The following is a 20,477-nucleotide window of genomic DNA, read 5'->3' on the forward strand; positions in this document are numbered from 1 at the left end:
AAGACAAGACCGATCAATGTGACTTGTCTGTCGCAGTTCTTTTTTATCTGTTTTATATTTTATTTTGTTTTGTTTAATAGAAACTGAAGTGAATGACCAATTGGCTGCATTTGTAGAGAGAGACAAATACAACCACAAATCACATAAAGCCCCTTTTTTCCTCAACAGACATCTGTCTGGGTCTAAAATCTGACAAATGGCTATTTGATTGCTCTAAATAATAATGCAAAAGCCAGCTATACACCCAAACTACATCTTTACTGCTCACATTATTATTATACTATTATTAGTAGCCTGCTACCAAAGCTGTTTTGTGAACTCATAATGACTTTTTTTTTTCTCAAATCTCATGACTACTTATTTTTGTAAGTGTGCTTGGTTATTTGTTTTAAACACTTCTTTGCAAATTATGTGTCAAATGACTTAGCTGTTTATACATATACACACATACATACACTCATATATATAAGTGAAAATAGAATATAGTAAACGTGGCTCTGGCATAATCTCAAGGTTTTAGTCAGTTAGTGCAGTCATTATATTAATATGTGTGCACTTATTTCAGAGGACATAAAATGCATCATTTTCCTGGTTAGTGTCAAGTAAGTTCTTAAATTCATGAATGAATGATGAATTTATGCATACATACATACATACATACATACATACATTAAAAAAAAAAGTATGATACAAACAAATATATGTTCTGGTTCAATATTTATTACAGAAAATAAAGAATAATAAAATATTTAGTGATTCAAAGATTCAAACTTTTTACATTTCACGTTGCCCATATTGTCTTCCAATCAATAACAATCTCTCATTCCCCTCTTGGCAAGGACTTTAACTGAAAGTATTGTTTGTAGGGGGGGGTAAAAAAGGAAAAAAATGATCTCGTACCTTCTCCATGACTGAGCGGGCGAATGTCACCGGATTGGAAATGTTCCTGATGGAAGAGACGGCTCCAGCAGCGAGCGTTTTGCCATCCATGATGATCGCGTCCAGCTCCACTTCACCATCAGCGTCCAGCACAGCGCCATGACCTGCAAGAAGCCAGTCCATTGGAAAAAAGTCAAACCCTTAGTCTTCAGCCTTTGAAGCACAGAAAACTGTTCCAACACTATTTACTACCCACTGTTGACAGCTGCTGACCAATCCTCAAAAAAGAGAAAGGAGACGGTGTGTTATTCATATACCTATTAAATAAACAAATAATAAATATTTAACAAATTATTGTTTATATAGTTTACTTTTTTATGTCTTTAAAATTAGCCTTATTGGACTTTGATACAGATTTTGTGAAGATTTTCAAATCACACAATAAATTGTGAAAGTTTTATACCTGGAGACTTTTGGATCTCTTTCCTGTGTTTAATTGTTAATTTATTCCCGCAGCACTGTGTTAATTTTAGCTTCCTTGCAAGTTTTAGATTTCACATTTTATAAATTGTATGCAAAACATTGAGGCAGAGCTCTGAAGAATCTCAGTATCTTTTAATATTTGACACAAAATTATTGGTTAGCATGCAATTGGCTATATATAACATCTTGGGGAGGCCATCGTCAAGCAGTGGCTCAATATAGGCTGATGATGATGATGATATATCAATCCACTGCTGGATGAAGGCCTCCCCAAGATGTTTCCACTTGCTTCGATCTACAGCTTTTCTTTTCCACATCACGTCTTCAAAGTTTATGATTTAATCTTCTCATTTTTTATGTGTTCATCTTCTTTCTTCATCTTTTAGTATCTACTCAATAGCTTCCTTTGTGCATCTTCAATCAGTTTTTCTTGCAATGTGTCCGGCCCGTCGCCATTTTAACATTTTCACTCATTTAATGATGTCACATATTTTGGTTTGTTCTCGGATCCATTCATTTCTTTTTTTCCTCTTCTTGTTATTCCAACCATACATCTTTCCTAGCTTCTTTGTATCGTCCAGTTTCTGTCACGTTTGTGCTTTTAGTTATCAAGCTTTATTTGCAATTTGATCAAATACTCTTCTCTTCAGGCAAATGGGTAGACTTCCTTTCTTCCGTGTGTTGTTTCTTCTTCTTTTGATGTATTCCATGGCATCTGCACTGATTTGTTGTCCAAGGTAGACATAACATTTGACATCTTCAAGTATCCATTGATCTACTTCAATTTGCATCTATTTAGCAAATATGTTAAACATGACTTTAGTTTCATATATATATATATATATATATACATATACATACACTCACCTAAAGGATTATTAGGAACACCATACTAATACTGTGTTTGACGCCCTTTCGCCTTCAGAACTGCCTTAATTCTACGTGGCATTGATTCAACAAGGTGCTGAAAGCATTCTTTAGAAATGTTGGCCCATATTGATAGGATAGCATCTTGCAGTTGATGGAGATTTGTGGGATGCACATCCAGGGCACGAAGCTCCCGTTCCACCACATCCCAAAGATGCTCTATTGGGTTGAGATCTGGTGACTGTGGGGGCCAGTTTAGTACAGTGAACTCATTGTCATGTTCAAGAAACCAATTTGAAATGATTCGACCTTTGTGACATGGTGCATTATCCTGCTGGAAGTAGCCATCAGAGGATGGTACATGGTGGTCATAAAGGGATGGACATGGTCAGAAACAATGCTCAGGTAGGCCGTGGCATTTCAACGATGCCCAATTGGCACTAAGGGGCCTACAGTGTGCCAAGAAAACATCCCCCACACCATTACACCACCACCACCAGCCTGCACAGTGGTAACAAGGCATGATGGATCCATGTTCTCATTCTGTTTACGCCAAATTCTGACTCTACCATCTGAATGTCGAGACTCATCAGACCAGGCAACATTTTTCCAGTCTTCAACTGTCCAATTTTGGTGAGCTTGTGCAAATTGTAGCCTCTTTTTCCTATTTGTAGTGGAGATGAGTGGTACCCGGTGGGGTCTTCTGCTGATGTAGCCCATCCGCCTCAAGCTTGTACGTGTTGTGGCTTCACAAATGCTTTGCTGCATACCTCGGTTGTAACGAGTGGTTATTTCAGTCAAAGTTGCTCTTCTATCAGCTTGAATCAGTCGGCCCATTCTCCTCTGACCTCTAGCATCAACAAGGCATTTTCGCCCACAGGACTGCCGCATACTGGATGTTTTTCCCTTTTCACACCATTCTTTGTAAACCGTAGAAATGGTTGTGCGTGAAAATCCCAGTAACTGAGCAGATTGTGAAATACTCAGACCGGCCCGTCTGGCACCAACAACCATGCCACGCTCAAAATCGCTTAAATCACCTTTCTTTCCCATTCAGACATTCAGTTTGGAGTTCAGGAGATTGTCTTGATCAGGACCACACCCCTAAATGCATTGAAGCAACTGCCATGTGATTGGTTGGTTAGATAATTGCATTAATGAGAAATTGAACAGGTGTTCCTAATAATCCTTTAGGTGAGTGTATATATATATACACACACACACACCTATGCTATTAAAATAGGTAAGTGTTATGTTGTATGCCCATTAGTTATTATAATAACATTACTTGTCAGCTTATGTGGACAGTTATAAATATGCACATTTCCCACCGGAGCGCTGAGGTCATTCAAACCTGCTTTAGCCTCTTCCACACATTGTAAGATTGCATTAGTTGACTATTGATCAGCAGTGTTCCTGCTCACACAGTGTATAAAATTATCTCAATGAAGTGCTGATTGCGCTTTTATGGTTTAGAAAGGTTCTGGCATTTCACCTAATATGGCAGTTAGTCCTCACAAATGAGATAGATTCTGACAAGCTCAGTGTGTTAATGAAGTGACTTGTTTTCTTGTGTAATTTGACTATTATCTGAAATGTCTCATTGGTTTCAGGGTAATCATTAAAGCAACACATAAGAAGTGTGAAATAAAATATAGTCTTGCATGGGCTTAAACAATGCCTCGTGCCAGAAGGGCTACTCTATAATCATTTGGAAATGAACTCATTTGTTTTATGGAACAGAAACCTACAATGTATCTAATTAAAAGAGGAGGTTTTCATACCTACAAATAATTATTTTCATACAATACTCAGCATTTATCAAACTGTTGTCATCACATTATTAATAGAACAACTAGTTCAGGACTATAAAGCTGCCTGCATCTATCATTATTATGTTCCTTCATGTATTTTGATGTTTCTTTGCAAACTTTCTAGCTGAAAGTTGTTGTGTCGAAAGCCAATTCGTACTGGTTTTACAGCTTTGTAATGTAACATAAAATTGTAGTTTATAGTAATAGGAACCTGTCAGATTTGGTATAACACACCAATACACTGGGACCCACCCGCGTCAAACACTGGGTTATCTTCCATGGCTCTCACGGCCAATTCAACGGCGTTGAGCGCACTTCCCCTCTTCTTGAGTACGGCGAACCCCTCTGAGGCTGCGGTCTTCACCCCTTTCACACTGGCCTCTGAGATCTGATCTGGAATGGCCCAGGCACCCCCGTGGACAACTATCACCGGATCCATTTTCAGCTGCCCGTTCTGAGAGATCACATAATTAATTTCAAATCACAATAAAGCAGACAGATATATGAACACACATACATTTTCACAGGATGTACTGAGAAGCATTTTTAAGTCAATTAATATCTGCTCTCAGGGGGTCTGATATTTTGATATGGTCCAAGTTAATATCTATAATAAACAGATATTCAGAGATACATTATTACTTTAAACCTATACAAGAAGGACCTGCCAGTATGTAATTCATGATGACAGGCTTAGTTTTGTATTAGAGGCAGTGGAGGGAAGTGAAGTAGGAATGCCAGGTCCTTGGGCAAACACACTGTGTAGCTAAATAGGCAGCATACTTTAATTCAGAAGCTGAAATAAAATACCCATTGCATTGCTTTGATTCATTCCAGGAATACCAGCTGCCGGCTCTTGTATATAAGGCAGCGTCAGGTGTTCGATACTTCATAACTTTGACCTTGTGTAAATGTGCACAGATGGGAATGAGGATTAAACGAATAATTTAAAAAACAATTAATTTTCTTCTTCATCAGTACAATTTGAACATGGGCCTACAGCTCATAAAAGCATGAAATGGATCAAACTGCTGTGCAAACTGAATCCCTTTTTTCTATCCCTGCAATGCGCATAATATAATAAATAATGTTATGGAGTAATAAGCGGATAAAAGTGAATGAATGATACTGTTGTCAGTATAAAGAAGAAAAATGCAATAATTGAAATTAGTCAGTTAGTGCAATTCAAAATTAATGAATAAACTAGAAAAAATGGTGATGATGTATTTGAAAAATATGGATTAAAGAAGATTGTTTTTCGCAAGTGACACAAGTATAAATGAAAATCTTACGAGAATAAGATAATTTATTAAAAAGTCATGCAGGGATGAAGCGGAAAAATTACAATGAGACAAATAAACAAAGAAACAAAAACCTACCTAAATACAGACTTCCTTTCTTTGTTCAGTATTTGGGTGGTGTAACACATGCTTGAAAGTCAAGCATTTCTTAAGGTAAGCGAATAAACATTGAAACATTTATTTTTAAAGCTGGCAAACAGAATAATAGGAAAACAGTAGTGCATTTTAAATACCATGCACAATCATGGTCAATAAACAGTTTCATGTAACGACCCTTGAATCACAAAACTGAACCCTGAACTATGGTCTTGCTTCAGAGCACTTGTGGAAAACACCCTTGCAGACCACAATTAACTGCAGAACTCCATTTTAGAAAAGGTCCCATAGAAATAGCTTACGTCTACATAACATGTATAAAGGAATGTAATGCAGAGCAAAAATAGCATTTGAAGCCACAAGAATATTTTTTCTAACTGTTTAAAAGGTAAATTACTTACAATACTCCCTGAACTCCAGACGGCAGTGTTTCAGTTTGTGTTTGTCTTCTGAGTGCATGCGGAGAGGCCTAGGACACGACACATTTGAAACACTGTACTTTACGCATTGCTATAGAAACAGAAATGTGGGCAGCTTTTTATTAACACGGTTAATCCGGATTGTCAGCTGGTTGAAATGGCAGCCAAGTTCAGACCTCGTTGCACATGTTACTAGGATTTTTGCAGAGGATCTTTGTAAATCCCTCTGCAGAAAAAAAAAAACAGAATGCAATTCTGTTTTGTCATGTTATATGTTCCCTGGTACAAATGGAAACTGATGGACACACAGTATTATACTACTACTTGTAACTTAATGGCATCAGTTGTATTGCATTGTATTGTAGTTGTATTAAATATCTAGTACGTTTATATTATAGTGGTTTTGTTACACCTGTAATATTATATAACATTGTCTGCTGGTTTCACAGACTAGTCTTGGACCACTTAATCTAAAATAACACTGACTAGAGCTAAGCTGGGTCTGTGAAAACAGCCCGGTATGTTATAAATTATTACAAGGATAAAGGCATCTGCTAAATAACTTCCTACTAATACAAATATGATCACTGCTTTCTGTTGTTTTCCATTTGCATAATAATTATGACAGTTATGTAGTGCAGCTCGTGTTAATATATTCACAAAAGAGAGAGAGTGCAAGAAAGCACGTGTGATTGATGGCACCGGCAAATGCAAACCCCGGAAAACATGAAAGGCACTCGTTCCCTTTGCACCAGGAGTACCGACAGGAGCCACTTTGTGCTGAACTCTACTCACACGGCACATTGTGCCCAAGAATGGAAAACAACCAGACTATCACCATTACGGTTACTGCTGTTATGCTTGGGGAAAATAATAGTGCCCCTGTGCTCCTGTAGATGATACATATTGCAACATTATATTCCTTATTAAGAGTAAGCATACCACACAGATAAACCAGTGGCTACATGGTTTAAAATGAAATTTATGTGAGGCGGCATTAATTGCCGAGACTATGCGTGCAGTCCTTTGTTAAGAAGTTGAGTCTGTCATTGGGAGGATGCAAAATTGCAGGAAAAGCGTTTTAAAGAGCCTTAGTATAACCAGAGGCACAGAGCACAAGCATCTCAAAGGAATAATGATGAATTAAGGCTTCGTATTTCTTCTGGTAGGCTTTATTTATTGATCTAAACAACTCTTATGCATTTAAAAAGACATCTGGGAGGTCAAACACTTAAGCTATGGATTCTTTATTTAGATGTGGTTCCCGCTAATGAGAATTGTAACACTAGCTGGCATTTCTTCTCACTGGTGACAGTGTGTGCATTTCTTTGCTTCCTTTATTTTAAACCAAGTGCTGGTTATGCACAGCCAAATGTCTGCTTTTCTAACAGAGACTGATGCATTAGTAGATATAGGTGATGCATCATTTGTTCTTTCAAACTCATTTGCACTTCAGAACAATTTGTACCCAGGATCAATTGCATGGATTCTCAAAGAAATATCTCATTTGTTTCTTTGAGCCCTCGCTGCAATTAATTATATTGAATTTTAGAAAAAGAAAAACGGAAAACTAGAACAGTGGATGGTGCTTGCTGATGCTATAATGGTATTGATTACTGCAATTTATCTTTTTTTTACCTTGAGCATTCTACATGAATAAAACATAAGGAGTGGGTTCATAATTATTATTTAGTAGTTAATGTGTAAAGATGGAAACACTGACCCTATCACAGAGAAAGGTACACACGGGAACACACTAATGAATCATCAAGCTAAAACTCTGTCTGTCACCTGCGGATATTAAAATGTTAAAAATGAACAACGTGAAGACTGTTCCGTAGGCAAGGGTTCATTTTCATCTGTCACTCAAAATGACAGTCTGTTTTATGTCGGGAGTTTTATGCATACTTTTTAATTTCTCGGTAAGCACCCTGTCCTTCCCAAGTCGAATGAATTACGCGAGTATCAGTGTATGCTTGTTAGTAATACTGATCGGTGCTGGTAAAGATGACGGCACACTTGCAGTAAAAGCGAAGAACATTATTCGGAAAACACAAGCTGCAATACTGAAAGAGAGAGAGACAGTAAATCTCCTGAGAATAGCACAAGCCACTTGTCTGAGGCCGAATGGCATCACTGCCCAAACTTTACTGAACAAGAGGAAAATAACTGTACACTGCACTTATTTTCCCCAGGTATAACAACTGCAATACATTCAGAAAAATGGTTCCAGCAATTTTCCAGTTCAAACCCCTGTTCGGTTACAAAATTTTTGGAGCACAGGTTAGTTGTTTCTTTATGTATGTCTTGAAACAGGTTATAATAACTCAAAATACATTACAAGCACTCCTCTTAGCCTCAAAATATCTGTGCATAGAATGAAGCATTGCCTCAAATGAGTGATGGCCGTTAAACATTCGAACAGTCTTTACAGTGTACGTTTCTCACAGTGGATTTCAAAGTTAAATGCGTCTGTTGCTTTTGTTGTACTAATCAATATATATGATCTCTTTTTATGACTGCAGCTGCAGCGCCCCAATACTTCCCTTTCCGTTCACAAACACACCAGCCACACATAATTGAGTTATGTTATGATTTGTGTTAGTGCCTCACAAATCACATTTTAAAAGCCATTTTACATTCATGTTTTCCTCCCTGAGGACTGCATAACTTAATTTAGTTTTACAGACGAATTGGGTTTTAATTTTCAGCTACTGACTTGTTATCGTAAAGCTTTTTCTAGTATTCTTTGAAATCTTTCATCTCTGCCTTCCTAACTCCAAGCTGCTGGTCTCAAATGGACACATTTCTTTTTTAAATCTCCAGATGGGAACTAGGTTTCTAATTAAAGCTGTTGTTTTTTCATCTTTTTCTGACTGTGTATTTCTTTCCCAAAATTCAAGTGTATGTTAAATCATTTTAAGACAAACCCAGCTGTTTCAGGGAAGTTTAGGTCATTGTTGTTTACTATATTCTAAGAAAACTAATTTTACTTTTTCTTAAAGTATTTTTAAGATAAGATACAATAATTTCAGTAACAAATATATATAATATAATATAATATAATATAATATAATATGTGAGCGGGACAGGCCCCATGCCTGATATGAATAAAGGAAACAATTTGTACAAATAACAGATTTCAGTTAAATTTCAGTAACATCTTTAGCATTCATGTTTTTATTTTTCTTTCATTGCCCCCAGGCTTTTCTTAGGCACCTCTTAATATGACGCTCACATACAGTAGGAAGGCAACTCCTAGTCTGCACATTGCAAGCCTGTGGTTTAAAATAACCAGTTACGTTGACAGATTGGGCTGGAAGGATGATCGTCTGTGTGGCCCTGTTTAGAGACACTTGTGTAGCTGCATCATCACAGAATTAACCTACAGTGCTCAGGAGGATTCAGTGAAAACACCATGTACAGGAGATCAGATGAGCTCGAAAAAGTTCTCCCGTCTCAGATCACTGGCACAATTTGTCACTGTGCAAAAGGTTAAAGAATAAAGTCATGTACCAGATATTTTTGGTAAATGCCTTGCTCCCAAAAACACTAACTTAAAAAAAATGTAGAAATTAATAATGTGGTTCTGGGAGTTCTTTGGTTCTAACCCAAGTTCCCCTTTCGTGTGCACACTATTTTATGCCAGCATTTGGTTTTACAGTTGTAAAGACATCGCAATACACATCGATCAATACCATATGGGCGGGCTTGATTACCTTGATGTGAACCTTGCGTTACATTAAAATCAATTTAGCGATAGTAATGTGTTTGCCACTATAAATCAATCTTGTGTTTTAATCAAATGAATAGGATGTCTGTAAGTGTACAGGCTGGGAAATGTGCCATATCTGATAATAGTAAAGATATGAACTTCACAAATGCTGGCAGTGTTTATATCCTGACATTTCAAAATGCACCTTCTCTCGAATGTTTTCAGATAACAATCCCCTACTAAACTTACATCTACTCCCTGCGTATCTTTCTCTTGTATACTGTCCTTGCCTGAGTTGGCTGCACTTTAGTGTGATTTTTCTTTAGTTTTTTCTTTTTGTTGTTCAGCTCGGGCAGTCGAAATGACCTGGTAGTTCCTAAGGTATCATAAAAAATGTGCTGTACCTAAGTAATTGCATTCTTTCATTTTAAAAATATTTCATAGTATAGTATGAAGTATTATCTATCCTAACCCTGGGGGTGTGTGAAATATGTTATTGTCTAGATTCAAACAGCTCTTTGCAGTCGACGCGGTTTATATCATGTGGAATATGAATGCAGCTTAGCAATAATATTCTTAAAATAAAGTGTAACCCTAAGGAAATCAGCAGACTTTCAAAACCAACACAGCTGCCAAAGTAAAAGATTTGCTCCCAAATTGACAAAGTCTTAATATCCCCTTTCCTCCAATAAACAGGGAGGTTAATAATTTAAGCAGGGGGCTATTACATTTCCACATTTTTTAGCTCAACTAAAATAACAAATACCGTGGTCTCCAATATATAATAATATAATAATGGTTCTTTGAGAAATTGGTATAGATTCATGAACAGTAATGATTGAAGTGTTTTTCCTTTATATTATATAGTTTTCCTTTGCTACATATAAATTGTGTTCGCTGTATAGTATATAGTATATTAATTTTGGTCAAGAAAAAAATATATATATATCTTTTATACAAAGTTACACCACAGGGCTTGCTTTTCAAACATTTTTTTCTTATTCCCGCTAAACATAATTTGGCTCCGTTTGTAATAATGAATCATGTATGAGCTCATACTGACACACAAAGTAATTTTACTAAAAGTAGCTCAGAATACCTTAGCTTGTGAGCATTGTGCTAATAAACAAAAAGGTTATATCCCATAAACACACACACACCTACACGCCTTAATGGACAATAAACAGTTATCAACATAATATCTCAGTGGAGCTCCTCACACAGGACATGGTCTTGTGGCAGATTTCAGCAGTGTAACTTTGAACCAGGTTCTCAGTATGTTATCAATCTTCTCTGTCTCTGTCTTTGATAAATGACTCGATGGAAATTAGTGGGGGGTTTTTTCTCTCTTTTTCAGTTGAGTGAAATCATGCATGCTGTGTGGCATGCCTTTTCAATAAGATTTAGGAAAGAAAGTGGGAAAATATTGAATGGTAGGGCTTTTAATTTATTCTTAATCCAGTAATAGATGTGCTTTACAATTGATCAACTCCTTTAAGAAGATTGTTTATTATAGTATCTGTATTATTTTTTATTAACTTGATTATGATCTACTACTACCACTGTGAAGCTTAGCACAGCACTTATAGTTACAGTGATTAATGTTGGGCTTAAACTAATAAGGGATCTTGTTTCAAGTTTAAGATATGTAAAAACTAAAAATAGTAATAATGAGTCTCTTATACTTGCAATTTGCAAATACAGAAATTATTTAACCATAATTCCATGAAAATGCAAACATACATCACGGTACATTTTCAAAAGTGGGAACAATCTCAGAATAGTATATCAACTTTAGTGAGAACAGTCTTTGAAAAATTAACACAATAAACATTCAAACAAACAAAAAATAACTTGCCCCAGACCAAATAAAAAGTTTAACCTACCAACAAATCACAATTGTACCAAATCTCATTTTTATTTTGATGTAATAGAAAGTGCCCTTGCCTGTTTGTAGGCAAATTAAAGTGTTCATTTAGTCTAGGCCAAGATTACATGATGACTTCTTAAATAATTATTATAAACATCTGAAACAGTTTGCTTTCACAAAGTAAACATTACTATACGTGTAGATTTCTCAGTTTAAACTATATATATTTAACAACAAAAACAGTAAACTAAGCCCTGCCATATTAAAATTTAGTTTCTGAGCCATTTTTCTCTTATCTGTATTAATTTAACGAAGTGTGATGTTCCTTGCTCCAATATGAGTAGCGAAGGCAATCAGACATTATGCCTCATCCTGACATTTGCAGTATTACAACTGGCCACTAGAGAGCTGCAAGAATCCACAGAACTGGAAGGATCCCTTTAAGGAGAAAATACGATATAGAGGAAGGTGGGTTCAGAGTCAAGGAGCATTTCTACCTTTGGGGGATTACATTGTAGAAGAGGCAGGACTCCTTGCACTTTCCAATAACATGTAAATTAAATATTTCTATGAAAAACTCATTTATTCAGTGACCACTTTGTGTGTGTGGAAAATCTACATTCATCTCAGGAATCTTTCACACTTAGAATAACATGGCAGATTCTTTGAGATAACATACACCTCCTGAAAATTAGGGACATGTATTTCCAGCTAAGGACACTTCATTTTTTTGGGAGAAAAGGTCTTAAAATCATAAAAGGTGAGTGTTAGATTATCAAAGTTCATTATACTGCTAAAACCTTGAACCTGTCAGACACAATCCTTCTCTGGATCATTTATCTTTACCACTTTGAAAATTATCACAACAATTTAACAAAAACAAATTCTTCTTATTCATATATGTTATATTGCTTCTAAAAAATCAACAGCTTTTTTGTATATACTATGTTTATATTATCTGAATAGCTAACTATTTTCAAGTGTAATTTTCTTCTATTCATAAGGTGTTTTGTTTTCTTCTCTTTGACCTTGTCTAATATTGTTACAGCTGAGGTGAAAAAGTTCCAGTTGCAACATGAATGATAACCCTTCTCTGAGGAATGATACGCTGTTTCAGAATCAATGTAAAAAAGATATGCATACTACAAATACATTATATATAGTATATATACACACGGACATATGGTAACAAATAACAGGTCACTCAAATTCCATTCTGTGTTATGAAGAACACTGCAATAACTGATGATTCAACGATATATAAATGTAGAAAAACAGTTTTATTTTTCCATTCCCAAACATTGCTGAAATAAGAATTATTACTGCATGTTGCTGTATCCCTTATTCAACTGTTTCTGCACAGCACAAATTTATATAAATATGCCAGAAGTTTAATGTCTCCTCAGTCATCTACACTGAAATTAATGACCTTGTTGTATACTTTTGACAAACATGATTAGTTATGAGCAAAAGTTGTGCATTAAAGAACTTGCATTTGAAACATTAAACCAGGGTCACTGGGGATGTAGCAATACATCAATGACTCGCATGTTACATTAATGACTGTTACTCTTTGTATCTTAAGACATGATATATTCAACCACAATGTAAATATCTAGCTGTTAAAAACTAGATTGTTGTGCTGGAGAAGGATATAAAAGTATATATAAGACAGTTTTAGACTGGTAATAGACAGGAATTTGTTGTATCTGTTGTGTCAAATCCCAAATCCATAGACCTTGTTTGTGTTGTTGGCAGAAACAACACCACACAGGACAATTTAGACTAGTAGTGAGTGGGCACTAAATTGGCTTCTCTCCCTGGCCAGTGGCTTTATTAGAACACAGTGTACATTTATGAACATGACAATCTGTAGTCTCCTATCCCACGATTCACAAAGCTGCCATTGCTAAAGCCAATTACTCTTGCTGGTACTGTATGACTTTTATATGCCCTTTGTTATGTTACATGCCTAAACCTCATATTACACGTAAACAAACTGTCATTTTAAACCACCAAATCTGCAACACAGACACCTTGCAAGTGAAACGTTCACCATGGAAAATACTGCCATTAACTAAAGTAAGCTAAGCAGCCCACATGGGAGGCTGGGAAATTAGTTAGAATGGATTCGTTCTTCTTTAAGTTCACATCTTTGTGATAAAAAATCTAAGGTTTTAAAAAGAAAAGAAAAGGTGTTATATATATATATATAACATGTGTGTGTGTGTGTGTGTGTGTGTGTGTATGTATTCAGTCTTGTGTTAATATTAATGTTAATCTAGTAGAAAGGAGTTCAGTGCAAACTTCTGAGGCATTGATCTTCACATTTTTTAGTCCACAGAGAAATGCCTGCTGCCCCACCAAAAACTGCCTGCAACTTCTTATTTCATTCACTCATGTCTAAGCTGGTCAGCTATAACACAGTCATGCTAAAAGGTGGGAATGCTCAAATTCAGTATTTGTGCATATCTAAAGTTGTTAGCTGATCAGATTGCAATAAGACCTGGATTACTTTTTACAATCCATTGGAAACTAGATTTTTACTCTCCCATTTTTAAATCAATATATGAAATATTCTGATAGCTACTGCTCATTGTCTTGCTTGTATGGCAACTTGATTATCCTATCTGCCAAACTCTATGGCTTTGAGCTATTGACTACAGTATTATAATCCTCTTAGGCCCCATGGCTCCTTTGGTTAAGTCTACTGCATTTTTATTTATGAAGGAGATGTGTGAATGAAAGGCAAAAGAAAATGAAAATCAGTCTTATGAAGAGGTCTGTGGTATTTGCATTGAGGTTTGTGATGAAATCTTTGAAATAGGGAGGAGGCGGGGTGGGGGAAGTGGTTATACTGTTAAGCAAACAGAGGAGAAAAACTGCTTTCATCACAACTTTAAAGGATAGAGAAGTATGAACGAGAAATTCAAATTGAGGTATGCTAGGTCCAGTTAATCACATGATGTCTTTAAAAATACAAATGCCAGTAAAGACTAATAGGTGTCTGATGACAATGAAAATGAAACCCTCTTAAAAGCATGATTGGCTGCAATTCAATTAGAATCTGAAACACATATATGAGACATTAATTACATTTTGGGGAATTCAGAGCATGTATTTAGAGATATCGAAATGCAATCATATCAGTTGTTATTAAGGGATAGAAAACAAAGTCAGTTACGGAAGCTACAGCAGAATTTTAATGTAATGTTACCTTCATTAAAGGAACACATTTCATTGCACAACAGTACTTCTACAAGATTCAATAAAATAACTTCTATGGCCTGTAGACCAAACAGAAAATCTTTACCACATGTGAAGATCTGTCAATATACAGTGTGCAGAAAGCCCTCCTTAAGCTATGTGATCACAACGCCTAGGGAGTTTATTGGACGGGAGTGTGTGTTTTTTTTTTCCTTTGTGATGGAGCTTCCAGTAACTCACAGAGATGTATTTAAGAGTGCATGAAACATAAGTAACTGTTGGAACAGCCATCACTGTAGTGTAATGTTTTCTGATTGAAACCATGACTCTCCACATCAAAATGAGTCACAAGTATTTTCAGAAGTAAAACTGTTGATGAATTGTAAATGTGTACAATGTTGCATCTCAACATAACCATAAAGAATTAGCTCTTTTGTAACAAGGGGAAATAAATATAAATCAGACCTTTTATATTGACAAGAATTACCCCCATTCAACTTCCAGAACCAAATATTTACATATATGTAACTTAATGAGATTCTATGATTAAAACATACAATCTGGAGGGTATACACACACACGTTTTCTATATCAGTAATTTGATATATTGATTATGATTGTGATCTGTTTTATTCTTTGTTCTCTTGGAAGGAAGACAAATCTAGATTTGCCTTCGATGAATGTGAAAAACAAAGTACAGATGTTTGCAAACAGAACGGAGTCTGGTCTGAAATGTATTCTGTCATTAATTAGAGACAAGCTGTCCATTTGCTTTGTGAGTCTCCTAGACTGACTGTCACCACGCTCTAATCCATCTTGGCAAGCTGAAGCATACAACAAATCCATTGATTAGTATTCATCGTCATACTAAATTGAGCAACATCTACAAGGTCTCTACAAAGATCCTAACAATACAAACAATCAACAGACAGTTTGCTGAGCTACTTATGTCTTTGTTTCCAAAAAGTCTAGGGGAGACTTTTTATTTAATAATTATAGATAGATAGATAGATAGATAGATAGATAGATAGATAGATAGATAGATAGATAGATAGAGAGAGAGAGAGATACATAGATAGAGAGAGAGAGACATATTACTGATTTACAAATGTACTAAATTGTAATAAACACAATCATTACTCGTTTATACTGACACAAAACAGTGCTTGCCTTGGATTAGCAGTTTCACGCGTGTTTTAAAGCTACATTGCTCTTGCTCTACTTTGCTACAAAGGTATTCAGGTGAAGGACTGTATCAAACCCCGTTTCACTGAAGCAAGACTCAACATCACCACTAGTGGGAAAACATGTTCAACGAACCAACACCAGATAACATATGAAGGCAACTCGTGATTCAGTATTTAATCATTGCCTCAGATGTATGCATTTTGATTTAAGTTGAAACTCGACGTTTTGGACAATGTGTCTGGTGACCTATTAGAACTAGATTGTATGACTTGTATTATATATTAACTATATTTTACCTATGCACTTCTGTAATTTTAAATTGTAATTGTATTATGCTTGACTTGTATGTCTGTACTGTATTATTGCACGTTTATATTGCTCTTGCAACCTGGATAAGGTCGTCTGCCGATAACTAATCATAATTATTATTATTATTTATATTATTGCTATTACAATTTTTAAAACTTAAAGTACTATTACTACTACTAAAAGTCGGGATTATTCTGTGCGGGGAAACTTACTGAAGTAGTTCATCTTCTACGCGTGGGGGATGTTCAGCACCACGGACAGCAGCTGCGAGGTGCGCGACACTGGCTGTCAATCACGCGTCCTGTCGCCTGATCTAGCCAATCGCCTGCTAAAGGGGCGGGGACTAGCAGCTCCTCAGCAGCTAAGGTGGCCAGATCCACCAGGAGAAGAGCCGAGTTGAGCTGGAGAGATGGGCTGGCAGCTCTGAAGTCTCATACATACCAGTGCTCCTTTGGCGAGATCCGTCACGGCATTTCTCTCAGTGGTTGTGGAGAGAACTGCAAAGCGAGGACCCAGTGCATAGTGTAGGACTGACTACTTTTGGGTTTCACCTGCACCACAGTGCACATTAATGAAGGAGAGAGGCAGGATGGAGCAAGATAAATATTTGCCAGAGCTGATGGCCGAGAAAGATAGCCTGGATCCTTCTTTTGTGCATGCAATGCGCCTTTTGGCTGAAGGTAAGTTATTTTGCGTGTGCTTGATTGCTTTCACCCGTTCTTTCCGTGTTGGGGACTAGAAGACTAGAATAGTAGTCTAGTTTTATTGCACGCTTGATACCAGAGTTATTTCATTTTGCTATATAATACCACGAACAAAATTTGAAATTACAGAGTCGTCCAGTTGTTTGAATGTGATTTTATTGTTAGTCTATGTGATGAATTGAATATTGATCATGTGGTCTATAGCAATGCAAAATCGCCGTAGACGGTCTCTTTCTTTACATGTCACAAGAATATAACTAATTTATCTTTGGGCGATTAGATACAGCTTTCCTTCTGTGATTTATATTTCTTCCGTATGGTTTCACTTACTTGCCAATTCGCAATCCTGCACTACTGGGTTTTTACAGTCATGTTTTTGTGCATTTGTGTAAGCTGTTAATAACAATTCACAGAAAAAGGTGCCGTGGGAAATAATGTACTGTGTTGAGACTTGTTGTTGTCGGCATCATATTTTAAATAACTGCGAAGGATTCCGATCATCCTTAAAGATTTTAAAGTACATGGTTATATATAAAAGTGGAAAATTGCTGGTGGTGGGGGGAATGCACATCAATTAACCATTTTAATTACATGTATAATTGTATACATAATCACAATAATAATGATTCATATCTGTACAACCAAAATATAATAGCTTCTGCTTCAAAGGCAAATAGACAAGAACATTTCAGTCGTGGAAGTATCTGTGCTGTGCTGTGCTGTCACCCGTTATCTTTAGGGAGTTCTTCTAGAGACAGATTATGCAATTGCAGTTCATTAGTGGGAAAAATATATGAAAGGGTACATGTTCATTGTCTACAAAATCAAACAATCAATAAAACCTAATGATACACAATGCTCAGTGACCCACAGTGTAAAGGAGAAGGTTGTGCTGAATAATGTGTCCACAGAGTTTGACAAAAAGTCCCCTCTGCTTAGCAAGGACATGTGAGCATCAATTCTCCAGGAGAGTTGTGAGTTTTAAGGGTTCCGTTGTCTGTTTTTAAAAAATCGTGTGGTGTAGATATTGCCTAGTATCAGATTGTAGACTTTATATCTCTAATCAAATTATTTGTGGGATTGTCTTTTCTTAGCTAAAGAACAGAACATTATTTTTGATGGTGATATAAAAGAAATGATTTACCAAATAATGTTGCATTGTTCTTGAACTAAGTGATGCTTATTCAATCTTACAAATGTTTAGATATATAGATATAGATATATTTAAGCACACCTGCTGGTCTTGGCAGGTAAACTGAAGACTCAGTAATCATTGATTTACTGTGTTTATGCATATTGGAGGCACTAAATTGGGATTATATGGATTATATGATTTAGCCACATTCCAAATGTTTGTTTTTCTCCACCTATGGCTTCATTAGGTAATGCATATTTATTGGTATTTTGGGTGACAAAATTCTACTTTGTCATCAAAAAAGACCATCTTTCTACTAACTTAACCATTTTACTCTGTATGTATGTAAAAGTTTCTCAAGGTTTGCTACCTATATATTATTTCAAGGAAAAAATGAATTCTGTATCCAGGAGTAAGTGTTTTGAAAAGATGTATGAAGTAAAATACTATTGACTATCAGATGGTCCAAGGCAGTGGATGTGCCATGTTCTCGCAGATGTGGCCAGATTTTCAGCAAGAGATGTGTGTTAAATGCAAAATTGTAGCCAGAGAAGGCGCTTTTGCACTTGATGAACAATGAATCGGATGTAAAATTGCACAGAATGGAGGGCGAATAAGATTGGTCCACAAAGGCAATTCCGTCACCACACACGAAAAAATATAATCAAATCTGCTACACTGGAAGATCGACAAGGTCATAAATCTATTTGTAGGGAACCCAGACATCACTGGCGACTGAAGAGCCTGGCAAACCGTTACATGCTGTTGGAGTCCAGTTGTATTGCCAGCATCCCCATGTTTCAACAGCGTTGGAGAGCTGGACAAAATGCACTGAATGGGTTGATTACTTGACAAGAAAATACAGGGAGTGTGTGAAACACAACAGGCGGCGAGTCTCCCCGGTATTCAGCACACTGCCATGAAAAGAAGGCGGTCTTGGGTAAGTTTATTTTTCATGAAAATCTGTTGTCTATAAATCAAATGACCCCTGAGTCACTACATAACATTTCCACCAGGATACCTTTTTTTTTGTATATAAAATCCAAACTAGTCACCTATCTAAGGACATATAGTCAAAACATAATTCTGTATGTTTAGAGGATATTAAAATGTTGACGTATTCCCTGCTGTAGTATTGTTAGTTATATACACAGCATGATTTTTTCTTCTTAAAGGCACTGATTGTGGCAGAATTGTATTTTCTTAATCTCATTTTACCATTTTACTCTTTAGGATGATGACAGACCCTGGATCTTGCCATTGTCTGATTTCAGGTAAAGACACTTCTGGGTTTCAAAACTCTTTGATGGTGTGTACTATAGCTAGAATAACTTCCAGCTCCCAGAAGGCAGCCAGTTGTGACTAAAAGTAACAATATGTATTTTGCTGACAGACGTATTCTACCACAACAAACCTAAATAGGTATACTTCATTAATCACCATTATTTTACCATTCATTATCTAAACGTATGTGTAGACAGAGCAATGTCACCTCTACCTTGGTCTGCGCCCTACTCTATAGTGCTTAATTTTCCACAGAAAGGGATTTAAACCAATTATGTTTAAAACAATGTCTGTCTGGGATCAAATAAGCAATAACTACATACATTTTTGGAGGTGTTAGTAGACAAGCCTACATAATCCAATTTAACAAGTGACATTTATCTTTGCAGGAGATCATTTCCGAGAGCGGAAATGGAAGGAAACCCACAGGATGATGGACATGGAGCTAAACCACATGGAAATGGGAGAGCAGCATCGCCAGAGAAAACAGAACAATAATGACATGGTTCATGGCTTGAGATTCAGCGCCAGACAGATTTCAAATCACAGCCCAGTCCCTCTGTGTTACAATGCCCCAGTCCTCATCCTACACATGACTAAAATGTGTACATTTCAAAGGCTTATAACCACATTACAGAATTTCATGCACAAGTGAAGTTTGGAATGATTATTAAATATGCAAATGCATCTGTCTCAGGAACTACAATGTGCAGCTTTGCCACTGAGACATGTCAGTGGATTGTCAAGCATCACTTCGACTCCGGCTGCAATTTTTTATGAGTGATTGAGTGCCATTGCAGAACTTTTTTCTGATGGCACTCACACTGCAGGCGAAAGCAGAAGTGACACTTGGTGTTATACTGACACGTCTGAGAAGCAATACTGTGCATTATAGTTCTTAAGACAGGCACATTTGCATATAGAAAACTGACACATGAAGATTTAAGTTCTTTCTCAGTTGGCATAAGCTCTTTTAACTCCCTCTGTGTGCCACCAAGATCATTTTCCCATTAAGTGACCCCTGGGTGCAGTTTAACCTCAGTATTGTTATTATTATTTTACAGTTTATATCAATATAGGATACATGTTATAAAAGATGGAAGAATATTTTAACATTTGATTTTAATTTTGATGCATGTTGCACATTGGAGATTTAATTGTTCTATTATTCAATTTGAGGTAAATACTTGTTTACAGTAATAAAGT

The 20,477-nt window shown here is 36.3% G+C and overlaps 2 protein-coding genes across 4 annotated transcripts in view; one reads left to right on the forward strand and one right to left on the reverse strand.

The window, feature by feature from the left end:
- LOC136719153 (isoaspartyl peptidase/L-asparaginase) overlaps positions 1-20,477 on the reverse strand; it is a 145,984-nt gene that overhangs the window by 24,341 nt on the left and 101,166 nt on the right. For 2 of the 3 annotated variants that reach the window (XM_066697003.1, XM_066697004.1), the window contains 2 exons: positions 4,296-4,497; positions 901-1,043 (listed from right to left, as the gene is read on the reverse strand). In XM_066697003.1, the coding sequence (XP_066553100.1) occupies positions 901-1,043; positions 4,296-4,497 (345 nt within the window). Of the gene's footprint in view, positions 1-900; positions 1,044-4,295; positions 4,498-5,841; positions 5,948-20,477 lie in introns of those variants that run through there. The other variant, XM_066697005.1, reaches the window with a different exon arrangement.
- The window catches only part of khdrbs2 (KH domain containing, RNA binding, signal transduction associated 2), a 66,413-nt gene continuing 62,480 nt past the window's right edge, over positions 16,545-20,477 (forward strand). The window contains exon 1 of the mRNA XM_066697045.1: positions 16,545-16,828. Coding sequence (XP_066553142.1) covers positions 16,720-16,828 — 109 coding nt within the window. The 5' untranslated portion in view covers positions 16,545-16,719. The remainder of the gene's footprint in view (positions 16,829-20,477) is intronic.

Source organism: Amia ocellicauda, chromosome 23, assembly GCF_036373705.1.
Source record: "Amia ocellicauda isolate fAmiCal2 chromosome 23, fAmiCal2.hap1, whole genome shotgun sequence".
Lineage (NCBI taxonomy): Eukaryota > Metazoa > Chordata > Actinopteri > Amiiformes > Amiidae > Amia > Amia ocellicauda.